This window comes from Ovis canadensis, chromosome 1, assembly GCF_042477335.2.
Source record: "Ovis canadensis isolate MfBH-ARS-UI-01 breed Bighorn chromosome 1, ARS-UI_OviCan_v2, whole genome shotgun sequence".
NCBI lineage: Eukaryota > Metazoa > Chordata > Mammalia > Artiodactyla > Bovidae > Ovis > Ovis canadensis.
This window is the reverse complement of record NC_091245.1, coordinates 41,877,554-41,897,063: the sequence shown is the minus strand read 5'-3', so window position 1 is coordinate 41,897,063 and position 19,510 is coordinate 41,877,554. Positions and strand designations below refer to the sequence as shown.

Here is a 19,510-nt window from a genome sequence, read left to right as displayed (position 1 = left end):
ACAGGAAGAGGAAGTCCCCGAGTCTGGAGACATCCTTTGCTGTTGCACAGCTTTCAGGAAATGAGCCTCACGTATGGTCAGCACTATAGAGTGCAGACATTGCAGCCAGCATAACTCAGCAAACCTAAACCAAGAAACCTAAGCAATGCTGAAACCTCATTTACCAGGAATCATGAAGAAAATGAGGTATTCCAATAAAACGCTCTATATAATTAAATTCACTGCTTTGAGGGTCAATTTTTAGGGCTACCAGAAATCTTGTATAATTATACATTATGCACTTAATTGCCTTACTAGTGGTTATAAACATGAACTTTGGAGTTAGACTATTTTGTAATTATATCAACTGTTACAAGTACTTAACCCTATCTAATTCTCAATTTCTTTGTTTATAAAAGAGGGATAATAGTACTTATCCCACAGGTCACTGAAAGGATAAAATGTTAGTATGTGCAAAACATGTAGTGCCTCAAACACGGGAAGCACCCTATATTTGTCAATATTATTATTATTCAAGAAGGAGTTCTCAATCTACTTCTACCTTTTATTTGTGATTTAATACATATTACATCATTACAGCAGATAATACTGGAATAGAAAAATGTGCTTGGGAGATGCTAAAGTGTATAAGCTCTCCTCCTCTCTACTGGTGTCCTAACCTACTTTCTATTTGACAAGTTTCTGTCTTTCCCTTGATAATCAAATGGTATCACTCATGGTATCTGAACTATCCACGTTTGTTACATTAGTATCACTCATGGTATCTGAACTATCCACGTTTGTTACATTAGTAAGCTCATACTCACTGCTACATCAACAAATCCTGGCCTTTGAGGTAGCTGTTTACTCACTGTCTGCATTCATTCCTCATTTTCAGATTCTTCTGTTTGGAAAGTCTACAGTCACTAAAGGGACACATCTGTGTTGAATAACTAAAAGGCTAGCTATTAATGGTAATATCGTTTCTTGGTCTCCAAAATCACTGCAGACAGTGAATGCAACCAAGAAATTAAAAGACACTTGGTCCTTGGAAGATAATGACAACCTAGACAGCACATTAAAAAGCAAAGACATCACTTTGCCGACAAAGGTCCATATAGTCAAAGCTATAATTTTTCCATAGTCATGTACGGATGTGAGAGTTGGACCATCAAGAAGGCTGAGCACCAAAGAATTGATGTTTTTCAACTGTGGTGCTGGAGAAGACTCTTGAGAGTCCCTTGGACAGGAAGAAGATAAAACCAGCAAATCCTAAAGGAAATCACTTAACTCTGAATATGCATTGGAAGGACTGATGTTGAAGTTGAAGCCCCAATACTTTGGGTACCTGATGAGAATAGCTGATTCACTGGAAAAGATGCTGGGAAAGAATGGAAGCAAAAGAAGCGGGTGGCAGAGGATGAGAGGATTGGATAGTATCACTAACTCAACAAACATGAATTTGACCAAACTCTGGGAGATAGTGAAGGACAGGGAAGCCTAGAATGCTGCAGTCCCTGGAGTCACAAAGAGTTGAACATGACTTGGTGATTCAAAGTGAGTCATGCAGCACAAAGTGATTTTGCTCAGTCGTGTCTAACTCTTTGTGATCCCATGGACTGTAGCCTACCAGGCTCCTCTGTCCATGGAATTTTCCAGGCAAGAGTACTGGAGTGGGTTGCCATTTCCTTCTCAAGAGGATCTTCCCGACCCAGGGATCAAACCCAGGTCTCCTACATTGCAGGCAGACGCTTTACCATCTGAGCCACCAAGGAATCTCTTCAGTGACTGAAGAACAACAATTATTGGATACCGCACAAGCAAATAAATTAGCAATGCTTCTTTTAAACAAAACATACCTTTATTACCTTCATGTAAACAAAACACATAATATTTGCCTTTGGAAGGGCATATACATGTGTACGTATGTGTTTTATAGTGTATATTAAAATATCTGGTTTATTATAAAAGCATAAAAATATGATATAACATATTAGTAAACCAAGCAAATTTAATCCTACAGATATTGATATGAACTAGGAAAGAAACAGAAGTATAAAAGGGTTTTGCATAAAGCAAAATAGAACTAAAAATATGTCCATCGGAAGGTCTAAGAATCTAAGTTGAACAACCCAAAATAAAATCGTATACGAAATGTAATACAAGTAGTTATTATATTATTCTGGATCAAAGATTTCATTTAATCCAACTGAGTACACAACATTGCTAAGAATCATTATACTAGGAAGGTACAAATGTATAACTTGAACATCAGAAAACTTTAAAACAATCATGATTCTTTTAGAATTTCCCTTTTCTTCAGCAAGGGTAGGTTCTCAGATCTTATTAAGAAGAAAAACAGCAAAGAATGAAGCCATTTTCTTGTGGAAGAGAAACATTTCACCAGACAGCAAAATAAAGGTACAAGTTATCGGCCATTCAGAATGGGAGCAGGGGCTGCTGCCTCCACCTCCCTTGTCAACTTCCCTACCCCACCACCCACTTCACCCAATCCCACTGTATAAAAACCTCCACAGGACATTCATTGAAATTTGATGCTGTTAATTCATTCCACTCTATGTATTCACAGCTGGTCATTAAGACCTATTAATCAATGATATATAATTCAAGATAGAACAAAAGTTGAATTTTCAGCATCCTATAACACATATTGTGATACTCAATAATTCTTTGAGGAATAGAGATGAGAAATTCCTATCTTCTAAGTCTGTTCACTCACAGTTCTTGACTTTTCAAGTGAGAATTAATCCCTTCTAATGCTTAGCACTTACTTTAGCTCTTCTCACAGTGCTATTTGTGCTAAGCAATTAGATATGTATCATGTCCGCCTCTAAATTTCATTAGACGCTGAAATTCTGAATATTGAGTTTACAAGCTTGATATTTATAAACTATGATCCACTATTTCACAAGTGCTTACTGAGAGTCAGGCACTGCAGTAAGCACTTTATGGGCATCATTTCATTCTATCCATATAAAAATACCTTATTCTATAGATAAGGAAATTGAGGAATAGGGAGGTTAAGAAACTTTCCAAATAAGGGGGGCGGGCAGGACTCCTACAAAATTCTGTCAGACTCCAAAGTCAGTGCTTTTAAACTACTACTGATACTTACTTTTTAACAATCAATGCTTTGTAAATAGTACACAATTAATAAATAAGCCTGTTTAGTGTTTTATGTATTTTACACGTTTACATGGTTTAGTGTTTTACACGGTACTTGCTTTCTCCATATATATACTATCAACCTGAGCAAGTCTGAGTGGGAATAATTTTGCACATTTGATAGATTGAAAAGTAGTCAAAGAACTATGAACTACCTTCCGGCATTCACAGCCTGGCTTGTGCCAGGGGTACCACCATTAGACTCCGGGGCCTCTACGTAAAACATTGCACCTCAACTCCATGAGGAAGCTGTGAATAAACTGCAGTTTTTCTGATGTTAAAGATTATTTTTAAAACATGAAAACTGAAAGTAAAAGCTTTGAAAAGCAAGCATCTGGAGTGAAAAGAACTGCTTAATTATATAACATATATAATATTCAAATATTCAAATAAAACTTTAATATTTAAAAAGTATACCAAATAAATATATCTGATTTTCAAGTGTAAATTCAGGAAACATCAGTACAAGCAGTGTTCTAAATTTGTAAATTTGGAACTTTTATATCAACTCTGTCTTCTGAGTAAGAAAGAGTAATTCAGCAAGATATTGCTATGGCTGCACATAAATGAGGGCGCTCTCAGACAACTTTTCACTAAAGGATTACCTTGCTCGAAGTTTAAATTAGAAGTTAATATGGTGTTCCTCCTTTTGAGTTACCACCACAAAATTTAAGACAAGTATAATATGCCAAAGGCAATTCAGGAATCATACTCCTCTGTGAACAGAGGTGACTCTTACAAAACTTACCTTGTGTAGTAAAGGTAAGAAGGGCGCTCCAGTCACTCCAGATTCCTAGGCCATCCAATCTCTTGCTCCTCACCTGCACATCATATGAAGACCCAGGAAGCACACTGTCTACTAGCAGAGACGTAGCTGTGACAATCTCATCAGCCTGTTAAATATCATTTGAAAACATCAGAGCATCAGGTTGATGTGAAACCCTTACCAAAATTGATTACAACCAGGTCTCTACAAATTTCAAAGAATTAAAATCTTACGGAGGAGTTAGCTGGCGACAGTGGAATTTAAGAGAGATCAATAACCCAGTAACAAATGTTTGACTGACATTAGTCAATAGTATTTTTAAAAGCCTGTAAATTCAAGGGAAAAAAATCACAGTGATAATCAGCATATATTTTTAACTGAATGATAATAAATACTGACTTTTCAAACTTTGAGGAACAGCTAAAATCAGTGGGAAGCTTCAAGCTTTTGCTGACATCAATAACATACAAGATATTAATAGACTACAATGCACAGAGGGACATCCTTGATCATCCAGTGGTTAAGAAGCTGCCTGCAATGCAGGGGACACAGGTCTGATCCTTGGTGGGGGAACTAAGATCCCACATTCTATGGAGCAACTAAATCCACACAGCACAATGAAAGATCCTGCCGGGAGCCAGCGTGAGGAATTCCACCCATGGCAAAGGTCATGAGGAAGGAGGCTTCGGCATACGCAAAGGCATGCGGGATCGAGCCTCAGGAAACCCCCTGTTCCCGAGCATCTACCCCCCAAACCAGAGTCTACCTACTTTACTGTTTTATGCTCTCACCTATACCTCTGACTTTACAGGGGGCTGATCCCCACCACCTCTCTCGGAGAAGGAGTTAACTTGCAGCTCCAGTTAATAAAAATTCCTGGGTGTGACAAGAGTGTTTCAACTTACAAACTCTTCTTAAGGTTCTCTAGCCTTCCTGAGCAGGTTCGTCCAGCCACATGTGATTGTTTGCAGCCTCCCAACCGTGAGAGGCACGAGATGCTTTAAAACTTTCTAAATGCAGACTCTTTTGAGAAGTTACAAAATTATTAGTATAGTATTAGTGGGTTGATTAGAAATTATATTGGTGAAGGGTTTTTCATTTGTTGAGCCAATATTTGCTGCTAAATCTCCATATTCCCTGCCCTTATAATGAATATAACTAGCATATAGGAGAAATAAGTATTAACCTTTAAGATTAATCATGTTAAACCTTAGGCTAAGTAAATTCCTTTCTTGATTGTAACCCACTACACTCTCACCCTATAGAAATGCAACTTTATTTGGAGGGTGGCGCTTGGTTTAAGAAAAAATCACCCCTGTAAAAAATAAGTTTTCTGGTTGACTGACCGTTATCAGAAAGGGCCATAAAACGTCAGCAGGCCTCATGGCCAGAAGATGATGTAAAACCCATAAGACCTTTGTATACATTTATATGAAGCACCTGATTTTGACAAGGGTCAGGTCTGCTGACCCCCGCGTGACCTCTGTATTCATCCCTATGTATAACAAAAAGTATATAAGCAAACCTGAAAAATAAAGAAATGGGATCAGTTTCCAGAAAGACTGATTCCCCCGTGTCGTTCTTTCTTTCCCCTTCTGGCTGAATTCCCATCTGGAATGTGGGTGCTCACCAAGCCTGCTAATTTTGCCTGGGCTTCTAAGATCGGACTGGGGAGGCCTCAGTGCCTCCTCTCCTTTGGCAGAATGGAAAGACGCCTGTGGCCTATGTAGGTGGTGATTGGTATTCCATGTAAACCAAGTTATTCAGCCTCTTTTTCTCCACTAATCTTCTTACTACACTGTTCCTTTCTAATCTCTCTTTATATCTGTAATAAAATTTTTTCCTTGGACACCAATTCCGTCTCCCCTTCGAATTACCCTGGATTCACCAGGGCTAGACCCCGGCAACATCCCGCATGACACAGCAAAGATCCTGCGTGCTACAGTTAAGATCTGATGCAGCCAAATAAATAAGTAAATATTTTTTAAAAAGATGATGCACAGGGTAGGCACAGAGCTATAAACCTTCCTAGAGCAATGGGTCACAGAAGGAGGGCATGAATAATTTTAAGAATCCTGGTCTAATAATCAGCTGTGTGGGTTAATTGCTCAGTCGTTCCGACTCTTTGCAACTCCATGGACTGGAGCCTACCAGGCTCCTCTGTCCATGGAATTCTCTCGGCAAAAATACTGGAGTGGGTTGCCATTTCCTTCTCCATGATGATCAGCTATAGTCAAACAAAATACAGTTTACAAACCAGAGTGAAAACATCTAAGAGATACAACTTCATAAAACAACCAATGAGGTATTTCAAAATTATTGAACTTCCTGGCCCATTCGACTGTGGGGCAACACAGACTAAAAATGGCAAAAAGCCTCAGCAATACATTAAACAATATCAGATCGCCTACATTTAATATCCTGAAGTCAAGTGGCATTAGGAAGCATCACTACAAACAAACCTAGCGGAGGTGGTGGAATTCTAGTTGAGCTGTTTCAAATCCTAAAAGATGATGTCGTTAAAGTGCTACATTCAATATGCCAGCAAATTTGGAAAACTCAGCAGTGGCCACTGCTGGAAAAGGACTGGAAAAGGTCAATTTTCATTCCAATCCTAAAGAAGGGCAATGTCAAGAATGTTCAAACTATTGCACAATTGCACTCATCTCACACACTAGCAAAGTAATGCTCAAAATTCTCCAAGCCAGGCTTCAACAGTATGTGAACCGTGAACTCCCAGATGTTCAAGCTGGATTCAGAAAGGGCAGAGGAACCAGAGATCAAATTGCCAACATCTGTTGGATCATTGAAAAAGCAAGAGAGTTTCAAAAAAACACTACTTCTGCTTTATTGACTATGCCAAAGCCTTTGACTGTGTGGATCACAACGAACTGGAAAATTCTTCAAGAGATGGGAATACCAGACCACCCTACCTGCCTCCTGAGAAAGCTGTATGCAGGTCAAGAAGCAGCAGTTAGAAATGGACATGGAACAACAGACTGGTTCCAAATACGGCAAAGAATATGTCAAGGCTGTATACTGTCACCCTGCTTATTTAACTTATGTGCAGAGTACATCATGCAAAATGCAGTGCTGGAAGAAGCACAAGCTGGAATCAAGACTGCCAGGAGAAATATCAATAACCTCAGATATGAAGAGGATGCTACCCTTACGGCAGAAGGTGAAGAAGAACTAACAAGCCTCTTGATGAAAGTGAAAGAGAAGAGTGAAAAAGTTGGCTTAAAGCTCAATGTTGAGAAAACTAAGATCATGGCATCTGGTCCCATCACTTCATGGCAAATAGATGGGGAAAAAATGGAAATAGTAAGAGACTTTATTTTGGGGGGCTTCAAATCACTGCAGATGGTGACTACAGCCATGAAATTAAAAGACATAGCTTTCCCTGGAAGAAAAGCTATGACCAACCTAGACAGCATATTGAAAAGGAAAGACATTACATTGCAGACGAATGTCCATCTAGTCAAACCTGTGGTTTTTCCAGTAGTCATATATGGATGTGAGAGTTGGACTATAAAGAAAGCTAAGCGCTGAAGAATTGATGCTTTTGAACTATGGTGTTGGAGGAGACTCTTGAGCGTCCCTTGGACTGCAAGGAGATTCAGCCAGTCAATCCTAAAGGAAATCAGTCCTAAATATTCATTGGAAGAACTGATGCTGACGCTGAAACTCCAATGCTTTGGCCACCTCATGTGAAGAGTTGACTCACTGGAAAACACCCTGATTCTGGGAAAGATTGAAGGCAGGAGGAGACAAGGATGACAGAGTATGAGATGGTTGGATGGCACCACCGACTTGATGGACATGTATTTGATCAAGCTCCAGGAGTTGATGATGGACAGGGAGGCCTGGCATGCTGTAGTCCATGGGGTCACAAAGAGTCAGACACAACTGAGTGACTAAATTGCAAGTCTTAGAAAATTAGCCCAGATATAAAAAGATGAGTTTTAACCTCTAAGTTATAAAACAATTAGTTTTACAAATTAAAATGCCAAAGTTATGAGCCATGAGGCTCTTCACGACTCCTCCTTCTCTCCTACCCCTCCACTACTGCTGTTAACCTCACTCAACTTCCCATCCAACTAAGGTCCTCTAAATTGCTATCTCCTCTATTTAGACCCTAATTTCCCTGCATCACCACCTCCTTCAAATCCCTGCTCAAATATCACTTTCTTAAAGAGATCTTCCCCTCCCTCTAATTAATAATACAACCCATCCTCTACCACTTGTGTTTCCTGTTCTACTAGTGTGTCCTGAGTTCTTGGCACCTACTGGGTGCAAAATACTTTCTGAAAAAAGGATTTGACAGACTATACTGTATAAATGCATGGACTGCATGTAAACAAATATATTGAGTAATAAGAAAAAATAAGGATGGCATGTAAAATCAAAAGCCAGAGAAGGTCTTTAAGTGAAAATACTATGATTATGAATTCAATAGTTCTGTATCTGGACTTCTTGTAGTCATTCGTCGTGTGTGTGTGTGTGTGTGTGTGTGTGTGTGTGTGTGTGTATGTGTCTGTGTTAATGAGATGGAGAAGGAGAGAAAGGGGGAGAAAAAAGAGAATTAATTTAATATACTAAGCTTTTGGAAAAGGAACTTTAATTCTAGGAGAAATTTGTCAGGCTTATCAAAATATAACACAGATCCACATGTAAGAGATATTTAGTAACACTGAACAACTTTTCTAAAATCATTTTATAGAAGATGCAGAAATCTTGCATACATACTCATTTCTTTTGCTGATCTTGAATGAAAGCTTGAATGTATGATATTGAAGAGTGACTGAATCTCCTCAAAAACAGTATACACACTTGATAGGCAGAGGCATTTTCTATGGGACTTGGAGGGCATCTCACCTTTTCTTTAATTGCTTCTCAACTTTTCTTTTTATTTACTAAAATATACTTACTTTTTTCATATTTTTTGTAGAATTCTCTGAATATTTCACTTGATATTGAAGTTGAAATGGTACCAATGTTGGGCTGGACCAGGAAATCTTTAAACTACCGGTGTCTGTGATTTCCATATGCAAACCTAATGGTGGATCAGGCTTCACTTAAGAAAAAAGAGAACACTTTTAAGTCAAGTTATTTTCATGATAATCATAAAACGAAGTCAAAATGAATTTTTAGCATATTCTATTCTTTAAGGAGTCCTTATCCAAAGGCTAATTACAGAACCAAAATATTCTACTACTATAACTTACCATAGCAATCCATGTATTTTCGTTTCCTTCTCCCTACTTGGTAAAAACTATAAATCAGAAAATTATGTTATTTTGACAAATGTGAATTCCTGCTATAAAAAAAAACCCTGCTTAACTTTATTGAACCTAGCTTTTCCCACACTTATTTGAAGCCTCCCTTGATGAAACCCACTGTTTTAGTGAATGACAAGGAGAAAAAGCGTTTTGCAGAGCACTACTTGGAAAATGCATATAAATTCTGTATGCAAAAATCAATGCATATAAGCATGCAGATTCATGTAAATCTGTACATAAAACAGTAAACATTAATTTTCAAGTTCAACAGATCAAGGCATACCCACTCAAATAACCCATAGCATACACAATTTACATGCAGTAAACACAACATTAGCAGGAGTTGGTTTGTCACCAGAAATGCAGATAGAGTTCTTATCCTAATGGTGTATTTAAACTAAGGAGCATCTAATTTCTGAGTTTATTTGTCTATGTGTTTTATGTATGCATATGCATTTGTGTATATACATGTGTGGAGATTTATGTCTGTGGAGTTTAAAACATACAACAAACTTTAAATCATCTGTAGAAACAACACAAACATCTTACAATAAAGAACTGATTGAACAAATAATAGTTCATACCCTTAAAAGTAATCTATAGTCATTAGAATCATATTAGAGAAGAATGTTGAAAAAGTTTAATATTGCTAGTTTTGAAAGTTTATTAAGCAATGTGAAAGTGAAAGTGTTAGTCGCTCAGTCGTGTCCAACTCTTTGTGACCCCATGGACTATACAGTCCCTGGAATTCTCCAGGCCAGAATACTGGAGTGGGTAGCCATTCCTTTCTCCAGGGGATCTTCCCAACCCAGGGATCGAACCAGGTCTCCCTACACTGCAGATTCTTTACCATCTGAGCCATCTTAATGGGCTTAAAGGGAAGTCCATTAAGCAGCCTATTTACTTGAATTCATTAAAATTTGAACAAATAAAAGGATATGTGTAAATATGCATTAAAATAGAAAAAAATGGAAAAATAATAGAAAATAAATGATACATTTTTCTTCTGTGTGCATCTCTATGCTTTCAAGATTTTTATGATTAACAAGAATTACTCATAAACATAGAAATCATTATATTGAAATATTTACTGATGTGTATTTTATTTTCAAAAAATAATAGCACATTAATATTTTCCACATTTCATAATTTCAAGAATTCAGTCATAGTTTTTTCCTTTTCCTCAAGTCAAAATGAATGAAGTTTTACTCTCTGCAACATACTACAACTTTTAGTTACTTTAAAGCAGGAATGGCTAAACTCTAAAGTCTAGAAGTAACAGGTGAAATTCATGACCAAACAGATAGAAAACAAAACAGACACCAAACAGAAGTGAAATCATAAAATTATAAACTATTTTACATTTCTTATATGCATACACATATCCCTTTGTATTAGAAATCTAAAAATAAATCTTTCCCTGGATCCCCTAGGTACTCAGTCCCAGACCACACATACTGGCTTCTTTCAGGGGAAAATTCCTCCAAAGAGCTGGCATTACTTACTCTCCATTTTGCATCCCATTTTCCTAACCAATCTATTCTGATCAGGCCTTCCTTCTTGCTAGTCCACTGAAACTGCTCTTACCAAGTTTACTACTCTTTGCTGAATCCAATGTCAACTGTCTGATTCATTTTGCTCCATCTCTCAGCAGTGTCCCAACTGCTTATTCTGTGAGTAGCGGACAAGTAGAAATACTTTGTCCATCTGGTTTCCAGCCGTCACATTCCTTTACTCCTCTTCTCTCTAATTGCCTCTCAGTCTTTCTCTCACTGGACTCTAAATGCATGACCTCATACAATCCCATAAACATCTGATGCTGAAGACTCCCAAATATATATCTCCCCTGAACTCTAGAATCATATATCTAACTACCTACTCAACATCTCTTTGATTTCTAATAAGCATCTCAAATATAATTCATCACACACCTAATTATCTTCAATATCCCCATTTGGTAACACTATTCTGCTACTAACCAGGTCCAAGCCTAAGTGTCACCCTTGACTCCTCTCTGTCCTTCACACTCCATACCCAATCCACTTCAGTCTGCACCATCTCCTGAAAAGTGAAAGTGAAAGTCGCTCAGTCGTGTCCGACTCTTTGCAACCTCATGCATTATACAGTCTATGGAATTCTCCAGACCACAATACTGGAGTGGCTAGCCTTTCCCTTCTCCAGGGGATCTTCCCAACCCAGGGATTGAATCCAGGTCTCCAGCATTGCAGGCAGACCCTTTACCAGCTGAGCCACAAGGGAAGCCCAAGAATACTGGAGTGGGTAGCCTATCCCTTCTCCAGTGGATCTTCCCAACCCAGTAATTGAACTGGGGTCTCCTGCATTGCAGGCAGATTCTTTACCAACTGAGTATAAGGGAAGCACCATCTCCTAATAGATCCCAAGCCTGAACATTTCTTTACTTCTCCACTATAACAACCCCAAGCCAACTGGACAACTCTAGCAGCTGCCTATCTGACTCCTCCCATTCTTGCAAGTATCCTTTTCACTTCCCCATAAGTTTATTTCTTCAATAGAGCATACATTTTAAACATGTGCATGAGCATGCATGTGTGCTTGCGTGTGCCCACACACACACACTCTCACGTCTGATCACATCACTCTCCTGGTACAAAAGCTTACACTGCAATTAGAATAAAATCCAAACTTTGTAACCATAGCCTGTGGTATGACCTGGATGCAGATGACTCTCTAACCACATCTCTGAATGTTCTCCTACCTTAATTACTCCAAGCAAAAGGCTCTTGTCTTTGGTTCTTCCAAATTCTGAGCTCATTCTCTCCCAGGAATTTTGTGAGTGCTGTTCTTCCTGCTCAGAGCACCTTTTGTTCTGGAATTTTTGCATAGTTATCTCTTTTTCTTTCAGTTTAAATGCTATTTCCTAAAAGAGGACTTCCATAGCTGAAATAATAGACCCCTACACCTGAAATTCTCTATCATACAATTTGTTTTATTTCTTTCAATTTTGAGATCTTAATCACATATACTCAAATACAAAAAAAAAGAGATTTTTTTCCCCCAAAATTATCTGAAATAAGACAAAATTTTTAAAGTTTCTTATAAAGTCTATCACAGCACCTTATCTTAACTACTTTATTTTTAAAAACAATTCAATGTTGGCTCTAAATACTTCTAAAAAATCACTTGATAGAACTGGTTTTAAAAAGAGAAGATGATGACATGTTATAGATTTTTTTTTGTTTTTTCCTTATGGTATAACATCATGACTGAATTTCTTGGATATCATAGTAATCACGTGGAAATCACAAATATATCCCTAAAAGACAAGTTATTTAAAAGTCCTAATGTTAAATATGATAGCATAGATAGATTCAAAAAATGCTGTACCCTTAGTACTTGAAAAGAAGTGAGGATGAAGTTGTAAGGAATATGGTGTCAGATATCTGAAAAAGTGGTTCCAGTGATGGCAAAAACAATGATGCAGAGAAGCACATAAAGAATTTGCAATAATTATTTCAGGAAATGTAAAACAGTAACACTATTAAATTATGTATCATATGTAACATATAGTTTAACACATACACACAAAACTGAGTTAATAAATTAATAATTTAACATTCATCTATATTATTCACATTCAATAATATAACTGAATACACTGAATATTTATAATTATATATTAAGTTAATCAAAGAAATCTGGGGAATCTTTGCACTAATAATGTGGGCACTTGTCTATTATATAAGTTTTTCTTCTAATCAGATTTGTACAGCCAATTAGTTTGCTTATGTTTTCATTGTTTTTCTCTGCCCAATATTGTCTGCCCCTGCTCTGCGAGGCAGGAACTTTGTCTCACTCACCATTGCTTCCCCCAGCTCCTAGATCAGTGACTGATACCCACGAGTCTCTAAAAAATATTTATTGAAGGCATAAAGTCAGGTAAAAAAGAGCTTTTAATCATTTTCAGAAATAGTTATCTGAGATGTGAAAAAGTCATAACCAAACAAAACATATCCATTAGACTGACCTAGGATTTAAAGAAATCAAACTGTTTTCAAAATGAATTTGTTACAATTGCAGAAATATCTATACTGTTGTTAAATCATTCTAGAAGCTGCTTTTAATACCCCTTAGGGCTACACTTATCATCCTTACAGTGTCAGTCAAAGTGAGATAAGCTAATGAAACATCTTGTAAACAATTTTCAGCCTGTTTGAATGACTGATGTTTAAAGATATTATCTTTCTTAGGCACAACTTACCAACATTAATGGGCTGAGCTGACATTGGAGGTGAGTGAAAAATTACTCCACCAGATGTGATTTTCAAATACATAAGAAGGGTGTTATTGAGTTTGGCTGTTGGCACAGGCACATGACATTCACAACATTCATTAAAACTGCAGTTGCACTGAACAATCTGAAAACTGCCTTTCTCGGGGAGCAGAGGTGACTCTTCTAATAGGTCAAGCCTATATGAGAAAAGAAGAGCTAAGTATTAACATAGATGCGAAAGCACTAGATGTGTTTAAAATATAGGACACAAAATCCAAATGGAAGTAAACTGTTCTGCACACCCAGCTTAAAGAGCTTCTGGGGGAAAAAAGCTACATTATAACAGAGACACAAAGATAAGGGTTAAAACAAGTTAGCAATCAATATGTTAGAACCAATAAAGCAAGTTAGAAATAATACAAGCAAGAAGACAATGAGGCAACAGTGAAGCACTGAAAGAAAAATTGTGATTTTAAAATCCTATATTCAATAAAAATAACTTTCAAAATAAACATGTAATAAAGGCTTTTTACAGACACACCAAAATGGAAAGAATTTATCATCAATCAAACTTGCAAAAACTTCCTTTAGAAAAAAAAGTGCTGAAGGAAGTCCTTCAGACAAAAAGAAAATGATAGCAAATAGAAGTCTGGTTCCACACAAAGAAATGACATTTAATTTAAAGAATAAATATTTATTGACTGATTAAAGCAAAAATAATAACCATAAAGTGTGGGGTTTATAACATAAGTAAAAATAAAATGTATGACATTAACACCAAACTTGGGGAAAGGGGAGATGTGTAAATATACAACTATAAATTTCTTCCACTATACATGTAGTGGTGAAATGTCAGTTGGAGGTATAACATCAGTTCGGCTATATTAAGTTAAAGACCTATATTCTAAATCCTAAAACCACCGCTAAAATAATAAAACAAGAAGTCACAGCTAATAAGCTACAATAATCAAGCCAAAGGAGTATGAACGTAAAGAGAAAAAAATAGATTAATGGAACAGAAGAAACCAACACCTATATGGACACTCAATTTTCTACAAAGGTGCAAAAGCAATTCTGTGGAGAAAGAGTAATCTTTCCAATAAATTGTGCTGAAACAGTGGGATATCTATACACTCCCCTCCACACAAAAATTCAACTTTACTCCACACATCACATAAGATTCAAATATTAATTCAAAATAAATCATTAATCTAAATGCAGAAGTTAAAGCTATGAATCAGAAAAAAATGTGAGAAAAAAATTTGTGACCTTGTTTTAAATAATAATTTCTTAGATGTAACACAAAAGCACAAGTCACAAAATGACAAATTGATAATTTGATTTTTATCAATATTAAAAACTTCTGTTCTTTGAAAGATACTATGAAAGATAAAAAGATAACAAAAGGGTCAATCAAAAAATGGAAAGAAGATCTAGACAGACATTTCTCCAAAGAAGACATACACATGGCCAAAAAACACACGAAAAGGTGCTCAACATCATTAATTATCAGAGAAATGCAATGTATTTGATTTAGATATTGGTTACATAGGTGAGCATACTTCTCAAAATTCATCAACCTTATATTTAAGGTGCATTTTATTATATGCAAACTTTACCTTAAAATAAAAATACTGTGCCAAAAAAAGTGTTTTTGAAAACTTCAAAATGCTATACACTCATAAAATTCCATTTTGAACTGAAGGTAGAATGACTTAGCACTTTCAACTTCACCTAAACCTTTAAACAATTCCAACAAAATGTGATTTTTAAAAATATCACAATATGGCTTTTATGTGTTTTTCAAATATTAAAATAAAAGCTTTTATCAAAAGAGTATGGAACAAATTAAATAAATTGCAGTATTTTATGTCAGAAATATGCTTGCAGCTTGTATTATGCTTTAACTGAAAAACTTCCAAATTTTAAGGCAAAAAAGAACTGAACAGAAAACATATTTCCCACTAATAATTTTTAAGAGGAAATTCTGGTGATTTTTTTCTTTTTTAAAGCAAAAAGAAAAGTTAGACTTATACTCTTACTTTAGATGGTCTCACCAACGTCATTTTTTTCTAAATACAGTGAATATTTATAGAATAGGGCTGATTCCCAAAGAGATTAACTCTGTGGTTTCTCTAACACTTCACTTCTGTGTTCTATTTAATCAATCTCATTTTCATTTACTTTATCATTTCAGTATACACAAAAATATGCATAGTATATATTCATAATAATGATATATAATTATTATGTGTTATAGAATACATGTACTATATAATATGTATCATAGTATTTCATAATTTGTAGGGTTTTTAGTAAAAATCTCCACAAAGTAATTTCCCAAATCACTCCAACAGATAACCCCTTCATGAAACTCAGGGGTGAGGAAACTGTATCCCACAAGCCAAATACAATTGCTTTTGTACAGCCTATGAGCTAAGAATTATTTCTTACATTATCTACTGGTTTAAAAAAAGAAGGAAGAATATCCCACAATCATGGAAATTATATAAAATTCACATTTCAGTGTCCATAAACACAGTCATGCTCATTCATTTACTAATTCATTCATTAGTAACTATGACTACAAGGTTGTGATACAAAGAGAATGGAGACTAAAGCCTAAAATATTTATTATCTTCACCTTTAAAAAAAAAGATTTTCTATCCCAGCTACAGGCTGAAAACATTTCATACTCCCTACTGCTAACTACCAGTATACCAGACCACCTGACCTGCCACTTGAGAAATCTGTATGCAGGTCAGGAGGCAACAGTTAGAACTGGACATGGAACAACAGACTGGTTCCAAATAGGAAAAGGAGTACGTCAAGGCTGTGTATCGTCACCCTGCTTATTTAACTTATATGCAGAGTACATCATGAGACACGCTGGGCTGGATGAAGCACAAGCTGGAATCAAGATTGCCGGGAGAAATATCAATAACCTCAGATACACAGATGACACCACCCTTATGGCAGAAAGTGAAGAAGAACTAAAGAGCCTCTTGATGAAAGTGAAAGAGGAGAGTAAAAAAATTGGCTTAAAGCTCAACATTCAGAAAACGAAGATCATGGCATCTGGTCCCACCACTTCATGGTGAATAGATGGGGAAACAGTGGCTGACTTTATTTTGGGGGGCTCCAAAATCACTGCAGATGGTGACTGCAGCCATGAAGTTAAAAGATGCTTACTCCTTGGAAGAAAAGTTTTGACCTACCTAGACAGCATATTAAAAAACAGAGACATTACTTAGCCAACAAAGGTCTGTTTAGTCAAGGCTATGGTTTTTCCAGTGGTCATGTATGGATGTGAGAATTTGACTATAAAGAAAGCTGAGTGCTGAAGAACAGATGCTTTTGAATTGTGGTGTTGGAGAAGACTCTTGAGAGTCCCTTGGACTGCAAGGAGATCCAACCAGTCCATCCTGAAGGAAATCAGTCCTGAATATTCATTGGAAGGACCGATGTTGAAGCTGAAACTCCAATACTTTGACCACCTGATTCATTTGAAAAGACCCTGATGCTGGGAAAGATTGAAGGCGGGAGGAGAAGGGGACAACAGAGAATGAGATGGTTGGATGGCAACACCGACTCAATGGACATGAGTTTGAGTAAACTCCGGGAGCTGGTGATGGACAGGGAGGCCTGGTGTGCTGCAGTCCATGGGGTCATAAAGAGTCGGACTCGACTGGGCGACTGAACTGAACTGGTGACTACTTGATGAAAAAAGGATACAAAATATAGAAGCCACATTAAATATACCATCAAATTTCACTATTTAGCATATCTATAATGCACACAAAACACCTTGAGGATAACTATCTACTTCAATTTTTCAAACTACTTTATGAGGGAACTAATATCACCTATTTTACAAGCAAAAAACTGAGGCTCAGGGAGAACATGGAGTGGAATTCATCTTAAGTCTCACGCTTCCATGTTCAGTACTCAATTCATTACATCCAAGATGCCTTATAATCAAAGATAAGTTCACTGTTACCATTATCATTTTACTTGAGGGATTAGTAAAGATTCTAATGGCCATAACTAAAGAATAATTATAATCTGAATTGTTAATATTTCAAAAATCCACAAAATTAGAAAATTACAGAATTATTTTGAATTATTTTTCCCTTGAGGAAAACACTAGATATTTCTCACATTTATTAGAGCAGAAGTTTTTCCAAGTTTGTGTGAAATCTGGACTATACAGCCTTGTTACTTGTCAAAGTAAGCATAAGAACTTCTTTTACCTTCCAAAAGATTTTTTAAAGTTTTAAGTATTTACATACATCAAATGATACTTCAAGGACTTCCCTGGTGGTCGAGTGGTTAAGAATACACCTGCCAATGTAGGGGACGGGTTCAATCCCCGATCTGGGAAGATTCTACATCCCATGGGGCAACTAAGTCCGTGTGCCACAACTACTGAAGCCCTCATGCTCTAGAGCCCATGATCTACAAGAGAGGCCTTCATCACCACAACTAGAGAAAGCCCACACATAGTGGCAAAGACCTGGTATAGCCAAACATAAAATAAATAATCACCAGAACTAGAGAAAGCCCACACATAGCAGCAAAGACCTAGTACTGCCAAAAGTAAAATAAATAATCACCAGAAATAGAGAAAGTGCACACATAGCAGCAAAGATCCAGTACAGCCAAACATAAAATAAATAATCACCAGAACTAGAGAAAGCCCACACATAGCAGGGAAGACCCAGTACAGCCAAAAATAAATAAAAAAAAATATTTCAAAGAAGGTACTTTAAAATTTTGATAGTACTTTGAAATTATCAAAATTTCAAAGTAGTGTAAATCAAAATAGTGATCAAATTTTTAAAATAAGAAAGCAATACATTGGCTTAAAATAACCAAAACTTAAGAATTCCTGACATTCTTGAAAAATGTTTATTCAGCAAAATATTTTATGCATTGCCAGTACTCACACATGTAAATTTAGTGCCACTATTTATTTAATCCCTCTATATATGAGTAAACTATATTTGCAAGTGAAAATAATTTTTAAAAAAGTTGTCAAATAATTTAAAATTTGATTTCTTTGCAAATTTCACAATTCGGGCAATATTTCTACTCAGAAGCTAGATATATAATTAGTACTGAAATTTCATCTTTTAGTCACAGTGGTTTATAGAAAGCACATTCTATCCTCTGACCTTTGGTCATGTTACTTATTCCCCCCAAAAAATTTTCTATCAATATTTTAAAACTTCTCTAAGAAAGATCTATATTACATTATTATAGGAGTAACACCAAATGAGTGTTCTTTACTGTGACATAAACTGAGAGCAAAACATAGTTGGTGAACCATTAAATGAACTGGAAAATTTAGCATTATTTCTGTGAATAATTTAATCAAGTCACATTCTAAAACTCAAGACTAGTAACCTATACAAATGTTACTCCCAAAAATCTACTTTACCCATCAAAAGGAATTTTAAAAAACAGGTTAGCATCCCAGGATAGTTTCATCATAAAAATGACCTGGAGCCTTGTTAAAATTAGATTCCTGGACCTTCCATGGAATTCAGTATATCTGGGGCCAAGGAATCTGTTTTTAGTAAGTGTCATAGATCAGAGGTTCTCACAGTATGGTTCCCAAGCCAATAATAATATCAGCAGCATCTGGAACTTGATAGAAATACAAACCCAGTCCAGACCCATGAACTAGGTCCAGGTGAGAAGCTGACAAATTTCATTAAGGAGACAAATTTAAGAAGCATTCTGTATAATACAAAGTACTTGTCAGTTGTATGATATTACCAAACAAATGGAAAATCAACAAGGATGAGATGAAGGAAGAAAAAAAAATGAATACAAACAGAAGCAAAGGGACCTAAATATATCTCAACTTAACAACATAATCACATGAAGTGGAAGGGGAGGGGATATCCTAGTTAACCACACAGTATTTGGACCATGCAACCTTCAGCATTAGCAAAGACAAAATGAGTCAACACAAACACTGTACTCTAGTTCCCCTCTTTGTTTCCTACAGTAGCATGGCTTAGCTATTCCAAAATT

General features: G+C 36.3%; 1 protein-coding gene across 5 annotated transcripts in view; it reads right to left on the bottom strand.

Annotated features, from left to right (window-relative positions):
* The window catches only part of LEPR (leptin receptor), a 160,481-nt gene that overhangs the window by 36,475 nt on the left and 104,496 nt on the right, over positions 1-19,510 (bottom strand). For all 5 annotated transcript variants that reach the window (XM_069593900.1, XM_069593911.1, XM_069593885.1 and 2 more), the window contains 3 exons: positions 13,454-13,662; positions 8,863-9,008; positions 3,914-4,058 (listed from right to left, as the gene is read on the bottom strand). In XM_069593900.1, coding sequence (XP_069450001.1) covers positions 3,914-4,058; positions 8,863-9,008; positions 13,454-13,662 — 500 coding nt within the window. The remainder of the gene's footprint in view (positions 1-3,913; positions 4,059-8,862; positions 9,009-13,453; positions 13,663-19,510) is intronic.